The sequence below is a fragment of the Notolepis coatsorum genome, assembly GCF_963971535.1.
Source record: "Notolepis coatsorum genome assembly, chromosome: 5".
Taxonomy (NCBI): domain Eukaryota; kingdom Metazoa; phylum Chordata; class Actinopteri; order Aulopiformes; family Paralepididae; genus Notolepis; species Notolepis coatsorum.
The window spans coordinates 202,573,262-202,601,027 of NC_140169.1; the positions used below are offsets into that span (position 1 = coordinate 202,573,262).

General features: G+C 43.8%; 1 protein-coding gene across 1 annotated transcript in view; it reads right to left on the reverse strand.

Annotated features, from left to right (window-relative positions):
- rab3gap1 (RAB3 GTPase activating protein subunit 1) overlaps window positions 1–27,766 on the reverse strand; it is a 248,328-nt gene that overhangs the window by 175,905 nt on the left and 44,657 nt on the right. Inside the window, 5 exon segments of the mRNA XM_084313830.1 lie at window positions 921–1,090; window positions 5,792–5,884; window positions 6,500–6,573; window positions 20,240–20,308; window positions 21,779–21,860. Coding sequence (XP_084169956.1) covers window positions 921–1,090; window positions 5,792–5,884; window positions 6,500–6,573; window positions 20,240–20,308; window positions 21,779–21,860 — 488 coding nt within the window.

Genomic DNA, 27,766 nt, shown 5'->3' on the forward strand with positions numbered 1-27,766 from the left:
CCCCACACACACACACACACACTTACAAACACTCTCTCTGTTATCCCCCCCCCCCCACACACACACACACACTTACAAACACACTCTCTGTTATCCCCCCCCCCCCCCACACACACACACTTACAAACACACTCTCTGTTACCCCCCCCCCCCCCCCACACACACACACTTACAAACACTCTCTCTGTTACCCCCCCCCCCCCCCCCCTCACACACACTTACAAACACTCTCTCTGTTACCCCCCCCCCCCCCCCCCACACACACACTTACAAACACTCTCTCTGTTACCCCCCCCCCCCCCCACACACACACTTACAAACACACTCTCTGTTACCCCCCCCCCCCCCACACACACACACTTACAAACACACTCTCTGTTACCCCCCCCCCCCCCACACACACACACTTACAAACACACTCTCTGTTACCCCCCCCCCCCCCCTCACACACTTACAAACACACTCTCTGGTACCCCCCCCCCCACACACACACACACACACACACTTACAAACACTCTCTCTGTTACACCCCCCCCCCCCCCACACACACACTTACAAACACACTATCTCTGTTACCCGCCCCCCCACACACACACACACTTACAAACACACTCTCTGTTACCCCCGCCACACACACACACTTACAAGCACACACTCTCTGTTACCCCCCCCCCCCCACACACACACACACTTACAAACACACTCTCTGTTACCCCCCCCCCCCCCCCACACACACTTACAAACACACTATCTCTGTTACCCCCGCCACACACACACACTTACAAGCACACACTCTCTGCCCCCCCCCCCCCCCACACACACACACTTACAAGCACACACTCTCTGCCCCCCCCCCCCCCCACACACACACACACTCTCTGCCCCCCCCCCCCCCCCCCCACACACACACACATCCTTACCAGAACAATGGGGTTGAGGATGTCGTTGCTGAGAGGCGACTCATTGACGCGGCGGTGGCGTCTGATTCGCCGGCGGGCACTGTGCACCATGTTGGAGACGGACAGCTTGGGGATGGGCACCGCCGCTGGCTCAGTCAACTTAGACAGGGCCGCGCTGAGGTCTGTATTCTCTGGGGAAAAGACACGTGGAAAATTACTGTTAATGTTTCCATTATATTATAGTAACGTAATGTGATATTAATTATAATACATCATTCATATTAAAGGTGCTATAGATAACATTCAGATGTCGCACTAGAGCACCAGCGTGTCATTTATCCAATCAGGTGCATTCCACGTGGGGAAATGGGAAGTATGGAGGTGATACATGCCTGCAACATGTAAACGACATTCCTTTTGGACCTGCCAATATATTTTTTTATTATAAATTCCTTTCCACTTTGGTTGCCTTGGGTTAAATTCATGATATACCATAGGTTGCCGGCTCTATTTGTCTATGGAGAAGTACCCCTTCTTTGCATGGCTATAACTTTTTAAATTCTATTGCTACATTGCCATTATTAGGGCCCATTCAAAGTCCTATATGTATTGTTCATTGTGTAGCAACGTTAAACTTTTTCATTCACATATTCATAGTAAAGTATGGTCTAATGTATAAGTATGTTTTCATCTCTTTCTGCAGCTTTCTCCAGAACGTGATCTATAGCCCCAAATGCATTATATTGATGATGCAATACAGTTTTATGGCAATCAGCGCGATATAAAAAATTCCAACTAGACGTACTTCTAGAAGTTACTACACGTCATCTGATGTTGACCGGATGGGCTAGGGGGCGTTTATAATTCCGTGGGCAGCGTTATACCAATCATCTAATGTGGGTCAAATGTTGATAATAGCAGTTAGTATCGAAGACGGTAACGTTACACGCTAAAACTCACCCCAGTCTCCGCGCGCCGTTGGGCGATCATCGTAGAGTAGAAATCTTATCATTATGGGATGTAAATTTACCCGGTCCATCTCCAGCTTGTATAATGGTATATACGTCCAAATCATGTTGTTTATCGAGTTATTGGCAATCGATCACTGTGTAGCATGACGAGCCAGAGTCCCGGGACCTATAGCGAGTGCCCGGAAGTAATACGGACGTCTAGCACAACCTCTATGGCACATCCTGTTAAGCGATTGCGCCGATCGGCCACCAGATGGCGCTCCTGAACCGCCAGAGAGCTCAGTGGGTCCTGCTGGTGGATCTCAGGCCAGCGGAGGGGACATATGAATCCGATCGCAGATTTTTGAAATATTGATATAAGGACGCTGTACAGCGTCCTCCGGCAACTTGAGTATGGCCGGCAATGACGTCTAAACACGTTTCATGGCAGCCAAAGTGTTAATCAATAATTATTTTTGGGAAAAGCAATACTTTTATTCTGCACCTTTCTAAAACCGCTGGATGTATTTTCTTTTTTTAATGATTACATAAAACAATTATTCATAGCACCTTTAATATTAATTAATTATATTACATTAATATAATATTTGAACAATTATCAAACAGAGGGCAAAGACAACACCTCGGGACGATACAGGATTTGAGTTGAGTTGAATTTATTTTATCTCAAACAATCAACCATATAACACAATAAAAATGATAAACTAAAGAAATTTTTTTAAATTAAATCTTACATTCTTCATTAAATGATAAACAAATGAGTTTAAGAAGGAGCAGAAGGAAGCAAATGCTTATCTAGTCCTGCCCCTTCCTCACAATATCATACATAAAACAAAATCTCTTACAAACCTAAAATAACAAACAAAATAAACATCAATCAAAAAATAACACAAATGTTAGTAGAAATTTAAATATATATGAAATAAAAAATGTAGAGCTCCTCGTTTTTGTACTCATCAATGAGAGTTTTCAGTCTATTTTTTAACTGTACAATGTTCTTGCTCATTTTTGTTTCGTCATCTAAGCCATTCCACGGGATGTATATTCCACATGAGTCTGTTACACTGCACTCACTCTGGCTCTGTTATTATTTCTGCACTATAGTTCGATGAACAGCCATAGCCAGGAAATGAACACACAACAGGAAGTGAAGTGGGAGACTGGGAGAGCATGTGCTGCTCCAACACGCGTCGCTAAACAAACATGGTGATGTTCCAGACAGACATAAAGCTGCTTTCTGTGTAGAGACTTGAATGGAAGAACCCTGTTGATTATAGTCTATGGTCTGTAGTCTTGCATTCGTCTCGGAAAATGAAACCCATCTGCTTGCGAGTTAAAATTACCCTGTTTTGATCTTTATAGTGTTCCCCACCTGTATAATAACATAGAGGTGCACTCATCTGTAGCGTCAGTACCAGCAACAATGCAAACGTCTGGAGTACGGTGATTCTAAATGAAGATTAGAGTCAATTGTACTCAAAATTGTACTCAAATACCAAGATGAGTGAGGGGCCATCAAATGAGTAATTTGTTTTATAGTAGGCCAATACTAGTATCTCAATTTAAAGGTGCTATAGATAAGATTTGTATGTAATTATTGAATTGATTTGACGAGCATGTATCCCCCCCCTACTTCCCACTCCCCCATGTGGAACGCACCTGGTTGGATAAGCGAGTTGAGACATGCGGACATGCTGGTGCTCTAGTGGGACCTCTAGTGGCTCAATGTTATATATATAGCACCTTTAATGACTAGAAGTACTAGAATTGGTACTCAACAAAACATTATATGTCCATTAGTTGAGGAAAGAAAATGGTATTGTGTGTCCTCCAGTAATGGAAGCAGGGCCGGCCTGTTACATAATAATGACGGAGTTAAAATTGTATATTGTATAGTAGTGTACATAGGAACCAGTTTCTCAGGAACTTAGCATGTCTATTTTTATCATGCACATATTGTGTCTTACCCGTTTTTAATTTTTTTCTATGTCTATTTTATTATTGTATTATTGCACAATCGATGCGGGCATGACCACCCGCATTTCACTGTATGCCCTGGTATGTATGTGACAAATAAACCTCTTGATTCTTGGGCCTGTTGGGCCCTAGGCGAGATCCTAAAAATGCCCCCACCCTCCTGGAGTAAAGAAGAATACACCGTAACTGTAACTGGTGAAATTGATAGCATATATTATATATATATAAAAAATATATATTTTAGCCCCCCCCTCCCCTGCCCCCTTTCGGGGCCCTAGGTTATCACCTGTATGGCCTGTAGCATGGCCCGGCCCTGAATGGAAGGAATGGGATTTGTATTGAGGCAAACGGAGTGGCTCAGTTTGTTCAGTAGATCATTATTGTAAGTAGCAACTAGGGCTGGGTGATACTTAAAGATTTATTTTTAGCATTTTTCAGCTTTATTGGTCAGACATGACCGACATAGGAGAGGGAGAACGGGAGAAGATGTGGGGGGAGGACATGCGGCAAATCCGTCCGGGAGCAGGAGATGAACCCGGGTCGACCGCGTAGGTCTGCACGCAGTAATGCGGTGTTCGCCACTCGGGCGCCCCTGGCTGGGCGATTCTTGCTAAAATGTGAATCACGATTTTTCTCTCTATGAATTGAGATCACGATTCTCTCACACGATTCTTATTTTTTCAATAAAATCATTTATTGCACTCTTTCTTAACACTTTCAGTGCCAACGACGGGAAATCTTGTTAGTTCATGCCAACCGTTGAGTGCCAACGACAAGAAATCTTGTTGTTTAATCGTTTTTTTTTTTATTCACGATTTCCATTCATATTTCATCAATATAGCCTCACGTTACCAGTGGGGATCTGTCTGAGCTCGAACAGGGAAAATACCGCCCCCTATCGTCTCTCCGGATGGTACTGCACCCCATTGGATTGGATTGAATGAAACACATGGGGAAAAAAAGAGTCCGGATTCCACATTTTACTTGTCAGGCAAGTAACCGGAGACGATCCCAGTCATTGCCCACCATCAGAACAGCGTGGAATATGTCTTTTGACCACCCAGCTTTGGATCAATAAACGCAATCGATATTTGGAATGGCGATCAGGAATTGGAATAATCTTTTTGGAGATCTGATCTGAGGTAAGGAATCTATTTTACCAGTTTTGGGATAATCAGAGCTGTTTTCACCTATATATCAACGTGTCCCCTATGTGTGTATGTGGCTGTGAGTGTGTGTAGCTGATCAGGAAATAAGATAATGGATTTTTCAGCCCGCTTCTATAGCGTGCATAAGTACACATATACTATCGATAATCTAGCGTTTATTTGAAAACGATTCATAAATAGGCCAAAAAATGACAACGTGTTTTGTGTATTACAGTAAAGCGCGATTGCTGCAGAATATTTTTTTTTCCTGAAAGTTTTACAAAATGGTATAAAACGGAAATTAACCGATTAAAAAACAATCCGTTTCGACAATGTTGACTGCAAACAAGTAATTGATAAGCGACTGTCGTATTAGACACATAGCCATAATTTAAGATATAGTTTATGCGTTCAAAAATGTGAGAGCTGTCATTGAATAGAGCGGTGGCACACAACAGGGTTAATAGGACTGGCATGGTTGGCACGGAAAGTGTTAAACAGACAACATAACATATATCAAAGTGCTTGACTTAAACTTAAACATAACATATATGAAAGTGCTTGACTTAAACTTAAAAGTCTCTTGTAACATACAAAATAACTCAAGTCAGAATCGTCATAATTTAAAAAAGTAAAGTAAAAAGTTTAAAAAAAAATCGTCATAATTTATAAATGAGATTGCATAGGTCTATGAATCGAGGTCGCAATTTTTTTTCAGATTAATTCCCAGCCCTAGTAGCAACGATCGTGCAACAACACAAACGACGACGGCCCATCGCCGTGGTAATAGCCTGACCTTTGCCCTCCTCGTCCACCGCTTCCCTCCCCAGGATGTCCTCCGACGACTCCTTCCTGCAGCACAGCTTGAAGAACTCCATCAGGAAGTCACCTGGAGGACGAGACCAGACGGGAGTCAGAGCAAGGTGAACGGCAGGGCTGACCCCCGCTGCTTCGAGGCTTCCATCACTGCCATGGTAACCCATGCTTCAAGGCTTCCATCGCTGCCATGGTAACCAATGCTTCAAGGATTCCATCGCTGCCATGGTAACCAATGCTTCGAGGCTTCCATCGCTGCCATGGTAACCAATGCTTCGAGGCTTCCATCACTGCCATGGTAACCAATGCTTCGAGGCTTCCATCGCTGCCATGGTAACCAATGCCAAAATCAACGCGTTCTTTCTTTACCGCTCCGAAAATGTGTCTACATAAGTATGTTATTATAATTATATATAATAACGTATATTATAACCGATAGGGCATACAAACCATCATCTGCACCTTTGTTTACACTGTTTATTTTCCCCATATTTTTATAATCAGATTTAATTGTATATGCCTATATTAAGTACTTTTCTATTACCCTGCTCATGCCTGCACCTCCCCTCCCCCCTCCCCCATACTGCTATGATGCCTTAATTTCTGATATTAATATTCCAACATGCAGTTCCTTCTCAGCGAGCGGATTCTTTCCCTTTCTTTCCCTAACGAGGGGAGACCGACTTACCCAGCAAGCATTGGGGGTTTTCAGCTTTCCTGACTCGGACTGACCAATGAGGGGCCTGGAGCGGGTCCAGGTCACTGCAGGGTCACACGGAGAGAGAGAGAACATATGGTAGGATCACACGGAGCGAGAGGTGGGGCTGTGAACTTCCCACCCCCGGCCACACACCTACACGCGTTCTCGTCAAGGTCAGGGCGCGCAGAGGCCAATTCAGCCTCGCTGCCAGGCAGCTGAGTAGATGAATACATACGGTGAGTTTTGCATAATTTTTCTATTAACTCTCTTTTCATCAACCAAACACATTTAAATGTTTTCATATTTCCATATTTTACAATTTTTTTGTCTTTACGCCCCACTATCCGCTGGGTGCATACTATAACCTTTATCATGTTTTGAAACAGATTACAGAAATTCAAGAAGCCTATTGGAACGTGAGGTTCTGATATGATTTAATTAATATATCTGCATTATTTTATCCCACTTTATGCTTTGCTCTTGCTGCTTGTTTTACACTGATTTTATGTCTTATTTCATATTGATGTAAGGCACTTTGAACTGCAATCCCCTGTATAAAAGGTGCTATACAAATAAAGTTATTATTATTATTATTTTGTCATTTAGCTGAACGCTTTTATCCAAAGCGACTTACAGGTTCTGTAGGACAAGTCAGAGCAGGAAGGGTACAACTCTTTCAGCTGAGTACCAAACTTGGGTGCTGCAGTGTTAGTGTTGAGTGCATATTAGTAGAGACATATTAGTATAGTAGGTAGTTGGGTGGGGCGACAGTGGCTTAGGAGGTAGAGCAGTCGTGTGGTAATCCGGAGGTTACCGGTTTGATTCCCGCTCCTCCCGTGCAGTGTGTCATGTAAGTGTCCTTGAGCAAGACACTTAACCCCTAATTGCTCCCGATGTCCAGGTTGCCACCTTGCATGGTTGCCTCCGCCATCGGTGTGTGAATGTGTGAGTGAATGGGTAAAATGTGAGAAACAAATTTTAAAGCGCTTTGGATAAAAGCTGCTATATAAAAATTCAGCCATTTACCATTTATATAGACAAGGAAGAGTATTTAGTGGAAGAGTGCATGATTGTAGAATAATGTTATGTTAGTAGACAGTAAGAAGCTTAGTGTTTGTTGTTTGTTTGTTGTTTTTTCTTTCATTTCAGATATTGATTGAAGAAATGCGTTTTTAGTCGACGGCGAAAGATTGGTCGGGTTTCATTATCTGGGGAGCAGATGCACCTCTTTTAAATTTTTTTGTATGATAAAAAAAAATATATCTAATTGCTAAGATGAAACGTCTCCTGCCAAGGTTTTTGAGTTGTTCGGAATGAGGTCCATTTAGTCTCAAACACGTATAATTACGTGGAATAAGCATGTAATTTAACGGTTGAGTCAACACGGCCGTCACTGAAGCCCTGTCACAAATGAGGGCTGCGTACCAAATGCTTATTCCAACGTAATTGTACATGGTGGAGTCTGCATGGTCTTTATCCCAAAATATGGAAAGGTTTATTAATAATAATAATAATTTATTTATTTTGTATAGCGCTTTTCAATTACCCAAAGTCGCTGACAATAGGCAAAAAACAAAGAAACATAGAACCACAGGGAAACAGGGAACAATATGAATACAAAAGAACATAAAACCACGAGTAACGGACAACAAATATAGGAGCCAGTAGGGGAGACAGTTGTGAAGTAAGTAAGGGAAACCGAGGGGTGGGAGGGGCAGGAGAGAAGATAGGGCCGGGGAAAAGAGGGTGGTAGGTTGGAGGAGGGTGGTTATGGGTAGGGAAGGTTGAACGCTAGCTTTATTAATAGTACCTTTGCAGGGTTCCTTTTAAAGACCTTTTTAAGACCACTCTGAATAGAATTGAATAGCTATTTCACGGCCATACTGGCAAAAATGTATGAAGGAAAATTTGTATGAAAGAAGTAAATCCATATGAATTGTTGGGGGGGGAACTGATTACTATTACTGCTTACTTTGCAGCCCAGACGTTTCACCCAAACACATTTAAACAAGATACAGAGAAGCAGTGTTAATTTTGTCAACAAAAATGATGACGAAAGATGTTCGCCAACGAAGCTTTTTCCCGCGACAACAACGAGACGTGACGTCACGTTGATGTTGATCATGTGACACTAACGTGACTAAATAATTAATTAAATATCGTTGACCACAACTGAGGACACAAAAATGTAGTTTACAAAAACCATGACGAATTCTCTCTTAATTTATGTTGACTAAAACAAGATGAGACAAAATAATTATAACTTTTAGAATAATTCACGTTATTATTTCAGCATTTCCCATTTCCGTTTCCGGGTTAAGCTGAATGAATGAAAACCTTATTTAACAGATTGCAGAATGGGTACAATACAGTACGGCTCAATACATACAATTGTTAAGGGGATGCAGACCTGAGAAAGACGTTTGTCTTGTTTCCATCAGGGTCCTCCATTTTCAATTCATATAGACATTTATGACATACACAACATACATGACATTTCTGGCATAGGGACATATAGGTATTTAGTACTGATACATTTGTGACATAAGCGGTATTCAAATATACAGTACTGTTACCCCTAGATCCTGACAGAGTATATACATATGATGGGGAGGGGACTGTACATTAGGAGGGGGTGTGTGGGTGGGAGGGAAATATACATACGGCGGGGAGGGAATATATGCATGCGGTGGGGAGGAGACTGTCTATTAGGAGGTGGTGGGGGTTTTGGGCATTTACGGTGGCCAGTTTAGAATTGCAGCCTCCCGTAGGTGCTCTTTAAGAGCGGTTTTGAATGTGGGCAGGGATTCACATTCCTTTACAGCTTTGGGTAGGGCATTCCACATTGTTGTGGCATAATTGCGAAACGTGTTTAGTCCCTTGTTTGAGCCGAATCTGGGTTTAACATGATTTGTTGAGCTTCCTCTGGTGTAGTGGTTGTGGTATTCACTGACCTTTGGGAAGTATTTTGACATGTACATGGGCACCCCGGTCGTATAGTGTATCTTGTAGACCAGGCAAATTGCAAGTTGCTGTACTCTGTCGTCTACTCTAAGCCATCCTAGGTTGGCAAAGTGGGCAGGGGTGAGGTGGGTTCTGGGGTTCAGGTCAAGTAGTAGTCTGACCAGTTTGTTTTGTGATGTTTGTAATTTTGTTTTAAGCGCCTTTGAGGTGCTTTGGTACCATGAGGTGCACGCATAGTCATAGTACCCTTGAATGAGTGCTCCTGCCAGAGTCTTCAGGGTATTCTTGTTTACCAGAGAGGAGATCCGGTACAAGAATCTAGTTCGTTGGTTGACTTTTTTTATTACATTGGATGCCATTTTGTCACAGGAAAGATTTGCCTCTAGGATGGAACCCAGGTAGGTAATTTCGTCTTTCCTTGTGACAATATTGTCACCCACTGCTCTGCAGCGTTTATGGCTAAATGCCAAGCTACATAACATACGCAAGGCAAAAAACCGTGTCCCAGGTCTCTCGTGACTACAGCTGATACCAATAACCATGAACGGAATCTGCCACTCTCTCAACACTCCTGCGGCAGCCGAACAGTTCTACCAAAAGAACATAGCATTTAAGACGACGGAGGCTGAGAGGATGGCTAGGCTGCGACTGCGAGAAGAGCTAATAGCCTGGGAGTCGGGACCTATATCCCAGACACAGACTTGCTCTCTTTCATCTGTGTACACCCACTACTATCAACATTACACATGGATACAACAAGGACAAGACCACATTCAGTTAAAAAGGTAATATTGGAATGAAAAGAAAAGAAACAGACGAGTACTAACACTGAGATTGACCCTGCTATAAATTGTTATGAATCCCTTTAGCGCTTAAAGCGCACTAAAACATCATAATGACTTTTTATTTTTCATATAATGTTGGGTACATGCTCAATAGAGTTAGAACGCTCCCAGTCTTAGGGGCTGTGATATTTTGTTACCACACTTTATGCACATAGAAGTGCGGTGGCAGGTTTGCTAAGCTAATGTTGTGTTAGCCGAATGCTCTGATGGGGGCCGCCATTTTAAGTTTTAAGTTTAAAGTGACGTCAGCGATTTACGGTACGACTCGACGGAAAAAGGGAATGTGTGTGTGACGTGTGTGAAATTTGTACAGTAGGTCCCAGTGAGAATTGCAATCAGTGTGTACTGTGTATTTACACTATCCTAATGTTGCTTTGTTGGTTAAAAAAATAAATAAGCAATTTAAATCAGAATATGTTCCATTCCATGTCTGATTATTTCTGAATCTATTGACCATTTCAAGGAATGTTTGGTTACTATTGGGCTTCTAGCCTTCTACTGAACTTATTGTGAATCAGCTGATAGGGTTTTGGCCAGTGTTAATTTTGTCAACTAAAATTATGACGAAGAATGTTAGTCAACGAAGGTTTTTTTCATGACGACAACGAGACGTGATGTCACGTTATTGAAGACCATGTCACGCTAATGTGACTAAATAGTTAATTAAATATCGTTGACCACAACTGAGGACACAAAAATGTAATTTACAAAAACCAGGACGAAATTTCTCTTTATGTATGTTGATATTGTTGACTAAAACAAGATGAGACAAAATAATTATAACTTTTCTTAATGCCATCGTCCCGACAGAGCAGTGTGACAGGGAGCTCTGTTATTAGCATTAGCTGAAGAGCTATTTGAAAAGCTAGTTTTAGCTTAACGTTACCTTGGCTAAAATTGGGACTATTCATAATCCAGCTGCAGACCTGCAAGCAAAGTACAGCAAGTTGGCAAAGGAGTATTCCAAGGTAAATTACTTTTTCACCAGTAACGTTACATTGTTTCCATCTAGCTTGCGTTAACTAGTGGCTAAGCTAGCTCACGCTAACGTGGTCACTGATCGACCTCTCGACACATAATGCAGACAGCCATACCGGTGACAATGTTTAGCTTTTAGTGCCAAATGATAAGAGTCTGAGGCGGAGTCTCAAAAGAGAATGTTGAATATTTATTTTGCATAAAAAATCACAACAGAGCCTCTGCTACTACAGTAGCTAACCTAAACGGAGCCGACTGGATAGGAGGAAGTGCGCAACAACGTGTAACGTCCGTGTGGAACCAATGTGCCAACAACCTTTCCGTGGGTGAGCTTAGTTGTCAATTAATGATACTAATACTAATCTATACAATCACCTGTTGTTGAATAAATACCCTTACTTTCCAGTTATTACTAAAAAAAAACTGTATATATAAAACAGTAGCTGTAAAAAAGAAAAGAAAAAAAAGTTTTATAATTTATATAATATAAAAAATTTAAAAGATGTAATGTACTGTATGCACTGGTATCGGATCAGTATAACCAGACCTAGACCACCTCTAACTCTAACCAGACCACCTCTAACTTTAACCCCTAAGTTAGGGTTGTAACTTAGAGGTGGTCTAGTTCCGGATAGGGGTTAAGAGTTGGTCTAGCCCAGGGGTGGCCAACCCGCGGCTTGCGAGCCGCATGCGGCTCTTTGCCCGTCAATGTGCGGCTCTTCCATCCATACATTTTTTTTAAATTAAAATAAATAAAAAATTTACTTTTTTTTTCTTTTAACTTTTTTTTTTATGTCACTCATTCCACAAGGACGTAGAATAAACATTTACATTTTTTTTTTTAATGGTTCATTTGCATGTTCTTGGTATCTGAATCTAGGGACATATATGGATCAGTGTCAGAAATAGTGTGTCTGTTACTAGGCTTGAGTAAATTGTAATGAACCAAAGGAGAATATCAATTCTATTAAAAAATTTTTTTTATCTTTGACTGTGAATAACACCATGCTAAAATTGACCAGACCTGAAAAATCTAAGCAAATGAATAAAGGGAAGATGATTAAACAGAAGGTTTTGTAGATACAGTACTGAATTCTGCAATTTTTTTTATAATGTAAATTTCTCCACCATTTTCATCATATTGCAACACGTTTTTTGCAAGACGTTCACAGAAAGGTAGAGAAACTAACTGCGTTCTGTTTTATGGCAATAACGTTCAGGTTTGTGGGAGATAATCCCAAAAAATAAGAGAAATAAAAAAGTTAATCCAGAAGTCAGATGATTGACAGGGGCTGGTGCAGGGTTTCCGTTAGAAAAAATTGTTGCCGGTCTCCGTGACCTGCAAGATTTCAATCTACCGGACAAATGAGATTAATTCCGGTCATAGTTTATTGAGCTTTAAAACAATTGATAGGCAGGCTATATAAAGAATGTCATCCTCAAGGCATGTATATTTATAATATTATTACTTAAAACTAGGCTACTTTTGCGTATACAGTCATTAATATATTCCAAATAAAATAAGTCCCTCGATACTCCGTGCTGCTGCTGACTTGAAATAAAATAGACCGCGTATGTGGGCAGTCGGTCCGACACTAAACAGCAGTCTGTTATAATCACATTTTTATGAGCTAACGAATTCCGTTATATTGGACATTTGTATTAATTATATCAAGCGAAGAACTGAGAAATTTTGCAGAGAGAGACGGCAACATTATCGTGGGTTTGCGTGATGTATATCTCCACCTCCCAACGACTTGGTGCTGGTCATAATGTCCGGTGAAAACAACTCCCTCCAAGCACAACTTGACCACCCGAACCGTACCAAAACAGGCCAAAATTAAATAGCCCATGCGACGAACGATTCATTACATTCGTTTCATCGTTGCTCCACCAAGCAGCCGGTCCAACAATGAAAGCTGTTATCAGCGCGAGCCGGCCGCAGTTAGTTTGCAAGAAGCATCCAGCTGCAGACCCGCAGAGCAGCTTTCCAGGTCTGGGGACCGCACTGTGCCAGCAAAGCTGGTGGGTTCTGTGGGTCTGCAGCTGCATGCCTTCCGCAAATCCAGCAGCAAGCTCTCGCTGAGCGAAGCAACGACAACAAACGCAATGATTGTTTCGTTCATCGCATAGGCCACCCAACTCCAGCCCATCCAAATACAATTCAAATAATCAAACTGTGCCCAGAGGGAACTATTTTCACCGGACACTATGACCGGAGAGATTAAATATGTCGGACTTCAACAGATTTTGCCGGTCAAATACCGGTAATTACCGGCTAACGGAAACGCTGGGCTGGTGTGAGCTGGGTAGAGTCGTTTTTCGAAATTTGAAAGCCCTGAGTCTCTTCCTTCAAAAGACTACACTCACTTTTGGATGTGCCACTTCCTCCTGTCAATATGCGCCGGTTTCCGACTCAATGCCCTGAGATTTCTATAATCTTATATTTCACTAATAACAGTTAAAATAATTGGTAAACAAACGTAATGCTGAAAATATACACTTTTACTGTATATCTCTGGCTTAAGAGGTTAACCCTGTGAAGCCCAAATTAAATAGACATTAGCAACTTCAGAGGCCAGAGGGTGGGACATATAAACACATTTACTATCAAATAGCATTGTGAGACTGAACAACAGGACCAATTGACTATACATGTGCTTAAAGGGGAACTATCTTATAAATGGCCTTTTTCAGTGTTTACCATTGTTTCTTAGCTATGTGGACTTAATGTGGACTCTAATTCTCATATTGGCGCATTCTTCCAATTCTCCTCTCACAATATTCACCCTCACTGAACTGAGTCATCTGAAAATGTGCATATCTGTGATGTCAGAGATTTCTCAGCTGCATAATAATGTGGCAGTTGATGTGGCAGTTGGCACCAGGCCACACAGTGGTTGGAGCCCAGCCTCAAAACGGCTTAAGATCTTGAGGTAGAAAAATGCGGTTTTTGAGTACTTGATTAGAAATACAAAACAATGCATTTTTTTTTTTTTTGGAAAAAAACCTAGGTGTTCCATAGACTCACAGGAATTGTGTAAAAGTGCCCAAATAGTGAAAGAAATAGTAAAATAGTTCCCCTTTAAAAAATTTTAAATAAAAATTATTTTTTTAAATGGCTAAAAGTGATTTTGTAATTTTGCAACCGTGGGTCTCACAGGGTACTTTTAACCCTGTGAGGCCCAAATAAAAAAGACATTAGCAACTTCAGAGGCCAGAGGGTGAGACCTATAAACACATGAAGGGTGCCGTGACTGGAAAAAAAGGTTGAGAAACGCTGGTATATGGTGTGTGTAACTGAGGGGTACAATTCCCTGACTGTATTGAGAGTATGGTATTATTAAACCACTACTTAGTTATGTACTTTAATTACTGGCCATACAGTACACGGTATATCTGGTGAACACCCACACAAGAATACGGCTTAACAAAGAAAGTTATATTTAGAAGTATTTATTATTAGAGCAGCAACAATAGGTTACAATATGGAGAATTATGAATTGCGCTTATATGGCGAAGAACACTTAAGTAGGTCAAGAGCGTAAGTCCATGAGCATATTAAGATGGGTATAACTGACACCACCTGTAGCATAAGAATTACATAAGGCACACTCGTAGTCAGCTGGAGATACTAAGGGGGTTCCCTCCGGTTGTAAGCCAACAGGGGAGAGGAATGGTCGGGAGCAAAGTCTGGATCAACGAGGAATAAAGAAGCTCCAGCTACGGGAGGCGGTACATGTACTCCCCTTGATCGGCAGACAAAAGCAGCAGCTATAATCCAGTATGCGTGACAGCATGGATGAAAGCCAGCCAGCCTCTTCCTAGAGACGGGCTCGAGTGATGCTCCTCACGGGTAGATCCCACACAGCAGTGGGGTAGACAGTTCTCTGCTCCAGCAGCCACAGTACCAAAGCAATATAATCCAGCCAGAAAAGGCTCTGCATTCGCCGGTGTAGATTCTCCTGTGCACTATACTTCACATTAACTAGGTCGAACTTGACGTTATTTCACTAACTCTGACACTTTTACTATCCTATTCGCACATGTTATAAGTGCTCTATTTAGACGCAAAGTTGCTCACTTCACTTGGTCGTTGACTCGTGGTGAAGGCTTTAACGTTGGATAAGATGATACGTTACTTTGAACGAATGATGAACTGAATGAACTGAACTGAACTGCTGCTGTTTCCACCTGCGCCGTATTTATACGTAAGGTGAATAATCTAGTGCCAACCTCAGTTCTGTCTCGTATTACTGCGCAAACCTGGACATGTTGAGACAAGCCTTGGCGGTGGCTTTGAACTCGAACTTGGGGGTATGGCCGTTGGCGCCTAGGGGTCGCTGTCCAATAGGAGAACGAATATTATGGTCTGGCCTGTACCTAGGTAAAGGGATATTCCGTGTATATATACAAAGAATATACAAGGGATATCAAACGATATACAAATATTATACAAGGGATCTCAAGTAATAAATATATATATTCGGTTTAATCTGACCCTTTGTAACAGTGTGGCTCTTTGTGGTACCACAGTAATTTTTGTGGCTCTTAGTCTCTGACTGGTTGGCCACCCCTGGTCTAGCCCTTTACATCCATCTATCTAAATAATAATAATAAATTATAATGAATGCTTAACTACCCCTAAGTTACCCTAACCAGACCTCTAACTCTAACCACTAACCAGACCTCTTCCATGTGGCACTTTAACACTGACCTCAGAATGTGATTTTATATAATGTTTTTATGCAAGCAGATTGCAATCAGTGTGTACTACTACTAGTACTACTGTGTGTTCTGTTTACAGTATCCTGTTATAGAATAAACCGCTGCCAGACACAGCAGAGAGAGAGAGGACAGACATGACAGAGAGGACAGACACAGCCGAGAGAGGACAGACATGGCAGAGAGAGGACAGACATGGCAGAGAGAAAGGAAAGACACAGCAAACAGAAGACAGACAGAGTTCAGCGCCGTCTCTCTGGTCAGAAACAACGTCACCACATCCGTAATGCTCTCTTTGATGCATACATTGGACCATGTCTACAAATACTGTAGGAGCAACAATACATTGGACCATGTCTACACCAACATATACTGTAGGAGCAACAATACATTGGACCATGTCTACACCAACATAATACTGTAGGAGCAACAATACATTGGACCATGTCTACACCAACATATATACTTCCTGTGTATCACTTGTGCCACCGACTCAGATTCCCCTAGGTTAAAAAATAAATACGCAATTTAAATCAGAAAATGTTCCATGTTGACTATTTCTGACTAAAAATAGACAAAAATGTCATCCGTTTTCGTCGACTAAATCTAGACTAAAACAAAGACAAAATTGAGACAAAAACTGACTAAGACTAAAATGCTCAGACATTTAGTTGACTAAAACTGACTAAACGAAAAATAAATTAAGATGACTAAATATGATGAAAATGAAAAAGGAGCACTTGACACATGACTAAGACTAAAACTAAAATGAAAATAGCTGCCAAAATTAACACTGGTTTTGGCTAGACTATACTTAATAAATAGAATTGCATTATTTACAATATAAAAATATAAAATGCCTTTTTTTCATTAGCGAAAACTAGACAAAAATCATCAGTTTTCTGCGACTAAATCTAGACAAAAACAAAAAAGACAAAATCGAGATTAACACTGACTAAGACTAAAATGCTCAGACATTTAGTTGACTAAAACTGACTAAACGAAAAATAAATGCAGATGACTAAATATGATGAAAACGAAAAAGGAGCACTTGACACATGACTAAGACTAAAACTAAAATGAAAATAGCTGCCAAAATTAACACTGCAGAGAAGTTATCGCAACATAGATGTAGGCCTAACGTCTTAATCCAATATATTCTTAAAGGAACACGCCAACTTTTTGGGAAATTCGCTTATTTGCCATCTACCCTGGAGCTAGACAAGCAGATACATACCCTTTTCTTCTCTGTGCATGCATTAGGCTTAGGGAACAGCCGCACCGTTAGCCTAGCTTAGCGTCATTCACTGGAAATAGGTGTGCCAGTGTAGCCTAGTTCCCAACAGTCACGAAATACACTCCAAATACAACTCCAAAACGTTCCTGTAAACATGTTGTGACCTGTGTATTTACCATATGGAGAAATAAATACAAATTAAAAATTACATTTTCGTTTTCTAAGCAGATATATACTCTGAACAATTTTTTTGCCGAACCACTGCTGCCTGGGCGCAGTGATTTCATCACCTCAAAAGCCCTGTTGCTTTTTGGGGCTGTTCCCTAAGCCTAATGCATGCACAGAGAAGAAAAGGGTATGTATCTGCTTGTCTAGCTCCAGGGTAGATGGCAAATAAGCGAATTTCCCAAAAAGTTGGCGTATTCCTTTAACACTTTCCGTGCCCGAGCTCGGTGCCCCGGAACCTCCTTGAATGCCGCCACCCACTTCAATGTTAGCGTTAAAAACACCTAATCTATGTTTTAAATTATGGCTATGTGTCTAATCTGCCCGTCGCTTATCAATGACTCGTTTGCAGTCAACATTGTCGAAGCGCATTGTTTTTTTATCGGTTCATTTTAGTTTTATAGCATTTTGAAAAGCCCTTGTTTTCAAGGAAAATATAAAGATTCCATGATAAAAGACATTTACTGGAATATTCTAGAATACACAAAAATGTTGACATTTTTCGGCCTATTTATGAATCGTTTTCAAATAAACGCTAGATTATCGATAGTATATGTGTACGTATGTACGCTATAGAAAATCGATTCTCTTATTTCCTCATCAGCAATCACAGCCAAACAGCCACATCACACATAGGGGACACGTTGATATCTCAGCGAATACAACTCTGATTATCCCAAGACTGGTCAAATAGATTCCTTACCTCAGATCAGATGTTCTCCAAAAAGATTATTCCAATTCCTGATCGCCATTCCAAATATCGATCATTGATCATTGATTGATTATTGGCTGCTCCAAATATATATTCCAGGCTGATTCCCGTCCCGCGAGCAGATCGCTCTTGAGCAGACTCCTCGCCAGCACAAGGAGCGAGTTGGCTCCCCCCCCAGAGATCTACAGATCCCAGGTCAGTCTAAACAACTGACCTGCAGTTACACAGGGATAGACGATAGGGGGCGCTTTTTCCCAATCTGAGCTCCTGTAGGGGCTGGTGTACCAACGGGAGACTCGGTTGATGAAATATGAATTCAGATCGCTAATAAAACAATACAACGATATTTGTCGTCGTGGGCACTCAACAGGGGGGCTGATAAAACAAAATATGTCGTCCGTGGCACTGAAAGTGTTAAGACCTATCAAAATGATAGGCCTAACAATTCTGATAATTTTAGACTGATTAAATGATGATTAAATTATGATAAATGTAAGACTTATTAATACTTTTTAAGACCCCGCAGGAACCTCTTTAATAAGGCAGGGGGGTATCTCCACCTTTCTGCCTGGGGCTGACTGGATTAGCAGCACCCTGGGACCAAGGCTTTACTGAAACGCACAAGCGAGTCGTCATTCGGGGGAACCTCCCGTACATACAAAGGACCCCTGCGGCCCATTTTATGGGTCCCGTGCCTATTGCACAAGAAACGCTCATTTGAAGAAGCGCTTGATAATGTGGCCCAGAATGTGTTGAAACAGCAGGTCACTAACGGTGGAGAAAAGCCTCGACATCATTCCATTCATTCATTCCAGCCGGCACCCCATTGGAATGCTGAGAAAGTGTTCAGTGTTAAGACTCAGACTCCCAAGATGCAACACTGACCATCACAGGAAGTCCTTCATTCCAACAGCCATCAGAGTATATAATGCCTCACTGAGCACAGAGTAACACTACAAACTCTTGCATATCTTCCTGGAAACTTTACGTCTACATTTTACATTTTTACTGTACATTTTACTGTATATTTTTGGCTGTGTATCTTAGAATGTATATACATATTTTAGAATGTATATCCTTGACTGTATTTTTATTCTTATTTTAGATTTTTGACTACCTAACTGTTTATTGTGATCGATCTGTAGTGCTTAATTTCCCTCGGGATCAATAAAGTACTTTCTATTCTATTCTAAAGCAGTGCAAAGACAATTGAAATAAACCTTTAATAAATGTATTGCTTTGTTTATTTATCCTGGCGTCCTCCACTGGGGATTAATCTCTTGTATTACATGCGTGTCTCTCTTCCCTGTGGTCCACATGCAGAGAGCTGTGCTTCCACTAGGGGCAGGGTTGCACTGACCTTATTTTTAACTGTAAATCACCTGTCCATTGTTTCTTTTAGAAGGGAGGGGAGGGGGGGGGGGGGGGGGCTGCTTGAGCAAAACACAAACATTGTAAAATTACGCCATGGCCCAATGAGCCATGGGAAATTTCATGCAGCATGAATCAATTTATGCCTTTTAATGCAGTTGAATGGCGATGGTGGTGGTGGTGGCGGCGTTGAAGGCACTTGTTAAAACCCATCTCTCCTCCTCCACCTCCTCCACCCCCTCGCACACCTACGCTGTCTGGCACAGAGGAAATTAATGTGGGTAACGACCTAAGCTATCACAGGGCTGCAGAGGCATGGAGGACCTGTTCCGCGCTCCCCAGCGTCCAGCTATGTTTGTGTTCTCCGACGCGTGGCGAGGCTGGTTCATTTTACATTTTAATAAAGAAAAAGAAAAAATCCTTTAAATCCACCAAATCCCACTTTAAATTTTTTTAACTGTCTGTGACCCATAGCTCTAATTAAAAAAAATGTATTGAAGAAATCCCCCGATCATCGAATTATGTGTTGTTTTTATAGAAAGATGTATGTCAGGCCGACGACAAGTTGGTGTAGCTCAAGGGTTGTGGGTGTGGTTAACAAGGGTTGTGGGTGTGGTTAACAAGGGTTGTGGGCGTGGTTAACAAGGGTTGTGGGCGTGGTTAACACTCACGAGTAGACGTCATTATCCACCACAATGCCTTCTGTCAGGTGAGGCCATGTGGTGGCCAGGTGGAGCTCGCTGCAGAAGTCAGAACAGAGAGATCATTTACAATTAGTCATTTACAGTAGTCTCCAGTTCCTAACCTCTCTCTCTCTCTCTCTCTCTCTCTCTATCTCTCTCTCTCTCTCTCTCCACAGGGCTGTACGTTAACTTTTTATGCACATAGCACTGGTGCTACAGAGGTTGATAGTTTTGTAGCACAGGCCAAAGTCTGGTAGCACAAGTATAAAACGTGTTATATTTGTAACAGTCACAAATGTGCCTATTGTATTTGTGTTATTTAGTTGCAGTGCCATGTTTGGCTGTCATTTTCATGCTGACAAGTTGACGCCACACAGCCAGACACGTTACGTGTAAGGAATTATGGGATTTGGTGTTGGGTGTATGGACTCTACTAGGGGTGGGAATCACCAGTTTCATCACGATACGATACGATATTGATTCTTTGGACAACGATACGATATTTGCAGATATCTGCCACGATACGATGCAGGTGCCTGCAATCGATATGAGACGAATATCATAAGCCCATTTAACACAATCAGTAACATTTAGATCAACTCAAAAAAGGCAACGGAAATATCATTTGACATTTAAATGTTTGAGCTCTTCCAGACATTTAAATGAAAAACAATATTGTTTTTAATACAAATAGACCTCCTTCCTGTTCACTGTAAAGTGCCACGTTTTGATATATTGAGCTTTAAACTTTAAGTATATATTTTTGGAACTCACAACACGCAACCTAAAACCCCTTTCTCTCCCAAACTGTTCCTGCAATTGTTTTATGTTGCATGATGATCATGAATACATTTATTATGTATTGTATTTTTTATGTTTAAATATCAACATTATCTGTCCACCCTCAGTACATTTACTATCAATATAATATACTCGTCTCAGTCGTCTGACTTCATCTGATCTTTCCAAACGCACACACACACAAAGAAGGGAGAATGCCTTATGAACCGAACGCTGCTAGCTGCCGGAGCCATAGATATTATGGCTGGAGCTGCACTTCTGCGGAGATGAGACTTGCCACAGGATTTTCAAAAAAAAGAGTATCGATATGAACCGAATGCCTATCGCACGGGTGCTACTGAAGTAAATCCATTCATCGCACAGACCGATGTTGCTGTAGCACGTGCAATATATATCTCGCACTGTACAGCCCTGCTCCATCTCCATCTCTCCATCTCTCGCTCCCTCTTTCCATCTCTCTCTCTCCCTCTCTCTCTTAATTTGTGATAAAATTCTCACATCGAAAAGTAACACTGAAAACCTGTAAGAATACAATTGACCTGTCTCAAACCCTGCCCCTTTTCTTGATCCTCCAATCACAACTGTCGCTTACCTCGGACAAACCAAGTTTGTCCGAGGTAAGCGACAGTTGTGATTGGAGGATCAAGAAAAGGGGCAGGGTTTGAGACAGGTCCATTGGCTGTTAATGAGAGCAAATTAGGGGCGCATCGCCGCCCCATCCCTCACCTGATTGGATCCTCGCACGCTCCAAACGGAAGCTTCCCGAACTCCACCCCTCCCACCTCGCCTCCGAGGAGAGCATCAAAGTCTGCCGGAGGAAACAGCATCAAATTAACTTTCTCTTATTAAAAGTTTAATTCTAGTAGTTCCCCAGAGGACCGATACAAAAGAAAAAAGAGAAACCAACGACTCCTAAGGCAGCACATTTTCACACGTTCGAGGCAGGAAAATGCATCACCCAAAAAAAGAAAATTAATTCATTAATATCTACAAAGGGAAACGTACGGAAGCAGAGAACGGCCACATCTTTATTTGTTATTTTATTGCCATTTTCTCGTGATAACGACTTATTATTTTGTGGGGCAGGAGGTCATGTTCGACACCTGGAGGTGTGGGGGACACAGGAATAGACTGGAGCTGCTGGTAGATGGCATCGATCTTGGTTTGGAAGAATTCCGTGAATCTGTTGCAGAGATCGGAGGAGGTGGTCTGGAGGGGGTTGTCAGGGGGCTGGAGGAGTTTGGTGATGGTGGAGAAGAGGGCTTTGGAATCCCCTTGGCCTTTGGAGATGACATCAGAGTAGAAGGAGGATTTGGTTCGTGTGAGTCTGTGGAGTCTGTAGGAGATGATGTGGTCAGAGTAGGCCTGGGCATGAACAGTGAGGCCTGTTTTCCTGCAGCGCCTCTCCAACTGGCGGCCCTTGGCTTTCATGGAGCGGAGCTCTGGGTTGTACCAGGGGGCGGAGTGTGTAAATGTAACAGTGCAGGTTTTAAGGGATGCAAGGGAGTCCAGGGTGGCAGCTAGAGCTGTGTTGTAGGTGTTCACCAACTCAGAGGTTGAGGGCAGCTGGGAGTCATGAGCAAGGTGGGAGCTCAGGGCGTTGGTGAGGTCAGTGGTGGTGATATGTTTTGTGTTCCTGTACGTCATGGAGTGCTGTGGGCGGCCATGGGTGGAGGGGACAGGAACTACGAATTTTATTGCAAGATGATGAGCGGCGTTGAGGTCCACACCACTGAGATTGGAGGGGGTGATGGTCTGGGTGGAACACACAAAGTCCAGTATGTGGCCTCTGGTGTGGGTGGGGAAATCTACATGCTGGGTGAGATTGTGGCAATCAAGGAGGGACAGAAGGTCGTCGGAGGCGGTGATGTTGTCAACATGAATGTAGAAGTCATCAAGGAGGAGAATTGAGGAGGTGGATGAGCTGACGGAGGTGAGTAGATCAGATGATTCTGAAATAAACACGGGGAGGGAGGAGGGGGACGGTAGATCAGGATGACAAGCACGGGCTGGGGGCCGAGCAGTTTGAAGGCAAGGTATTCAAATGATGTAGCAGGAGGGGTGGGGACAGCCTTTACCTTGAAACAGGTACAATGGAGAACAGCAAGCCTACCACCCCGCCTTCCAACACGGGGTTGTTGTAGGTAAGTGTAGCCTGGTGGGGTGGCCTGGTTTTGTATCTGCCACGTCTCAACAAGGCACGTAAAATAGAAAATAGAAAATAATGTCATTAATGTAATGAGACTTGTTATTGAGGGAGCAGATGTTGAGGAGAGCAAAACTGGTCATCTGAACAGGGGCAGGAGTGCTGGAAGTGTGTAGCTGTAGGGGGCGGAGATTACGCACCTCCCTTGAGTGCATCGTGTTGGTGATAGCATGCAGATCGTGATGTTACCAGGGCTACTAGATCCAGTAGTGACAGTGTTCAGGTGACGTTGCGGGAAAGTGCCCACAGACCAAATGCATGTGATGTTGTGAACCGGGCTGGGAGCGAACAAACTTTCTCCGGGAGCTTCTATGAGTATAGCAGGGTCGATGTAGAAGTCCTAGTTGTTTGATAACGGAGATGCACGTTGGAATGGTGCAGTTGTTCAATTTCTGTAGTTGCGGGGCGAGATATTGTAGCATGTCAGTGGAGGGGTGTGTGAGCCTGGTGTTAGCAGTTAGCCATGGGCTAGACGCGCAGAGATGGAAAACTGCTAGGCAGGAGAAGATCCACAGCATGACAGGAGGAGACGGGGCGAGGAGAGGGATATCATGGTGAGCGTTGAGGAGATCAGGAGTGAATATGATCCAGGGGAAGCACAGAGGACTCGACAGTCGAGTTAGCTGCAGCGAGGGATTGGTCCCCGGACGTGGCCCCACACCGCAGCCCGTGTCTGCTCCCGGCTGCCCTTGGGGACGGAAAGACGATGGGATGGGTCAAGCGTGGAGACAAAATCTTATCAGTGAAGCAAATTTGCATGTGTGTGTTGCCCATCGTATATGTGTGTCGCTGTATGACGACATTGTCAATGTGTTTAATGAATAAAGACTTCTTCAAGTCCAGTTTAATCTTTTAATCTTAATCCAAATTGATGGATATTCTAAATTGAATGTTGAGGACAACATTAATAAAGACCAGGGGCGGCTAGGTGGTGCAGTGGGCAAGGCGCTCACCACCAATGCAGGAGACGCTGGGTTCGAGCCCAGCTCTCCACATTGCTATCAGCTTGACTGGTCATTCATACTAATACATTTGGCAGTATTAGGGGGTGGGAAGCTGATGGGTGGGGATCGGACGTTGTGGACAGCGACTCCTACAGGTCGGTTGGTGCGCCTGCGCAGTAGAATCAGGAAGCGACGGGGGCGGCGTGCCCTCCAAACGCAGACCCCCGACGCTGAAAGATCTCGCTGTGCAGGTGAAAAGATGCGACGGCTGCTACCTCGAGTACCGGAGGGGACACGTGCAATGTATGGCTTCGTCCACATTACAGCCGGCTTGTGGGAGGCATGGCCTAACAGCGTTCGAGACAGGGGAGGGTAGAATTGGACTATACGAAATTGGGATGGGAGAAAATAGAAAAAATAATGGGAGAAAAAGTAGATAAAAAAAAAACATTAGTAAAGACCACAAAGAAAAAAGGGCAATTCATTTCACAGAATATCCTGGGCAACAAGAATACTATCTAACCAACTATCTATCTAACTAACTAATGTCCCAGTATTATGTCCCCAAGCGTATTATCCCCTGCTGTACTAGTTACCTGGAGGCTGCTGTACTAGTTACCTGGAGGCTGCTGTACTAGTTACCTGGAGGCTGCTGTACTAGTTACCTGGAGGCTGCTGTACTAGTTACCTGGAGGCTGCTGGACTAGTTACCGGGAGGCTGCTGTACTAGTTACCTGGAGGCTGCTGTACTAGTTACCGGGAGGCTGCTGGACTAGTTACCTGGAGGCTGCTGGACTAGTTACCGGGAGGCTGCTGGACTAGTTACCTGGAGACTGCTGGACTAGTTACCTGGAGGACTAGTTACCTGGAGGCTGCTGGACTAGTTACCTGGAGGCTGCTGGACTAGTTACCTGGAGGCTGCTGGACTAGTTACCGGGAGGCTGCTGGACTAGTTACCTGGAGGCTGCTGGACTAGTTACCTGGAGGACTAGTTACCTGGAGGCTGCTGTACTAGTTACCTGGAGGCTGCTGTACTAGTTACCTGGAGGCTGCTGGACTAGTTACCTGGAGGCTGCTGCACTAGTTACCTGGAGGCTGCTGGACTAGTTACCTGGAGGCTGCTGGACTAGTTACCTGGAGGCTGCTGGACTAGTTACCTGGAGGATGCTGGACTAGTTACCTGGAGGCTGCTGTACTAGTTACCTGGAGGCTGCTGCACTAGTTACCTGGAGGCTGCTGTACTAGTTACCTGGAGGCTGCTGGACTAGTTACCTGGAGGCTGCTGGACTAGTTACCTGGAGGCTGCTGGACTAGTTACCTGGAGGCTGCTGTACTAGTTACCTGGAGGCTGCTGTACTAGTTACCTGGAGGCTGCTGGACTAGTTACCTGGAGGCTGCTGTACTAGTTACCTGGAGGCTGCTGCTCTAGTTACCTGGAGGCTGCTGCACTACATTACATTTACATTTTACATTTAGTCATTTAGCTGACGCTTTTATCCAAAGCGACTTACAAGTTCTGTACGACAAGCCATCAGGAAGAGCACAACTCTATCAGCTGAGTAACAATGTTCATCAAAGTGTTGAGTGCTACAGTGTAGGTTAGTTTATTAGGACAAGTGCATGACAGTATGGTTAGTTAGGGTTAGATTTTTTTTTTTTTTTTTTTTTTTTTTTAATTCAGATAATGGTTGAAGAAGTGAGTCTTTAGTCGACGGCGAAAGATTGGACGTGTTTCGGCTGTCCTAACTGGGGTGGGTAGTTCATTCCACCATTGTGGGGCAAGGACTGAGAATAGGCGACTTCTCTTTGATGACCCTCCCGGAGCTTGGATAGGAGTAGGTCTGAGGCGGCCAGAAGATGCAGAGCGTAGGGGTCTTGAGGGTGTGTAGTTAGAGACCATTGACCGGAGGTAGGCGGGAGCAGTTCCCTTTGCCGCACGGTATGCTAGGTCAAGGGCCTTGAAGCGGATTCGTGCAGCAATGGGGAGCCAGTGCAGGTCCCTAAGAAGTGGGGTGACATGGGCCGACTTCGGTAGGTTTGAGATCAGGCGGGCCGCTGCGTTCTGAATGAGTTGAAGAGGCTTAGTGGCAGTGGCCGGGAGGCCAGCGAGCAGTGCGTTGCAGTAGTCGAGGCGGGAGATGACTGTTGATTGGACGAGGAGTTGGGTGGCTTCTTTTGTCAGGAAGGGGCGTATCCTTCTGACGTTGCTCAGGAGGAATCGGCAGGTTCTGGTTGTCGCTGCGATGTGAGCAGAGAAGTTCAACTGGTCGTCGAGGACAACACCAAGGTTCTTGGCGGTCGGGGACGCGGTCACAGCTGCATTCTCGACTGTGATGGAAAGGTCGGTCAGGGGGGAGGATTTGGCCGGCAGGTGGAGCAATTCTGTTTTGCTTAGGTTCAGTTTGAGGTGGTTGGTCGTCATCCAGGCGGAGATGTCGGACAGACAGGCCGAGATCCGCTCAGAGACGTGGATATCTGAGGGAGGGAAGGAGAGGAAGAGTTGAGTATCGTCGGCATAACAGTGGTAGGAGAAGCCATGAGACGTGATAATGTTACCCAGTGATTTAGTGTAGAGGGAGAAGAGAAGGGGTCCTAAAACCGAGCCCTGGGGGACACCCGTCCGCAGGGGGCGGGTGGCCGACAGGGTCCCTCTCCATGACACTTGGTAGGAGCGGTCATTGAGGTATGATGACAACCATGTCAGCGCAGAGCCAGCCACTCCCATTCCTGCGAGGGCCGCGAGGAGGATCTGGTGGTTGACTGTGTCGAAGGCTGCAGATAGATCTAGGAGAATCAGGACAGAGGAGAGGCCTTTCGCTTTTGCTAAGTGAAGTGCCTCTGTGACCGCAATGAGGGCTGTCTCTGTGGAGTGACTAGTACAGCAGCTGCTGCAGCACTAGTTACCTGGAGGCTGCTGTACTAGTTACCTGGAGGCTGCTGGACTAGTTACCGGGAGGCTGCTGGACTAGTTACCTGGAGGCTGCTGCACTAGTTACCTGGAGGCTGCTGGACTAGTTACCTGGAGGCTGCTGTACTAGTTACCTGGAGGACTAGTTACCTGGAGGCTGCTGGACTAGTTACCTGGAGGCTGCTGGACTAGTTACCTGGAGGCTGCTGGACTAGTTACCTGGAGGCTGCTGTACTAGTTACCTGGAGGACTAGTTACCTGGAGGCTGCTGGACTAGTTACCTGGAGGCTGCTGGACTAGTTACCTGGAGGACTAGTTACCTGGAGGCTGCTGGACTAGTTACCTGGAGGCTGCTGTACTAGTTACCTGGAGGCTGCTGGACTAGTTACCTGGAGGCTGCTGGACTAGTTACCTGGAGGCTGCTGGACTAGTTACCTGGAGGCTGCTGCACTAGTTACCTGGAGGCTGCTGCACTAGTTACCTGGAGGCTGCTGGACTAGTTACCTGGAGGCTGCTGGACTAGTTACCGGGAGGCTGCTGGACTAGTTACCAGTGGAGGCTGCTGCACTAGTTACCTGGAGGCTGCTGCACTAGTTACCTGGAGGCTGCTGTACTAGTTACCTGGAGGCTGCTGTACTAGTTACCTGGAGGCTGCT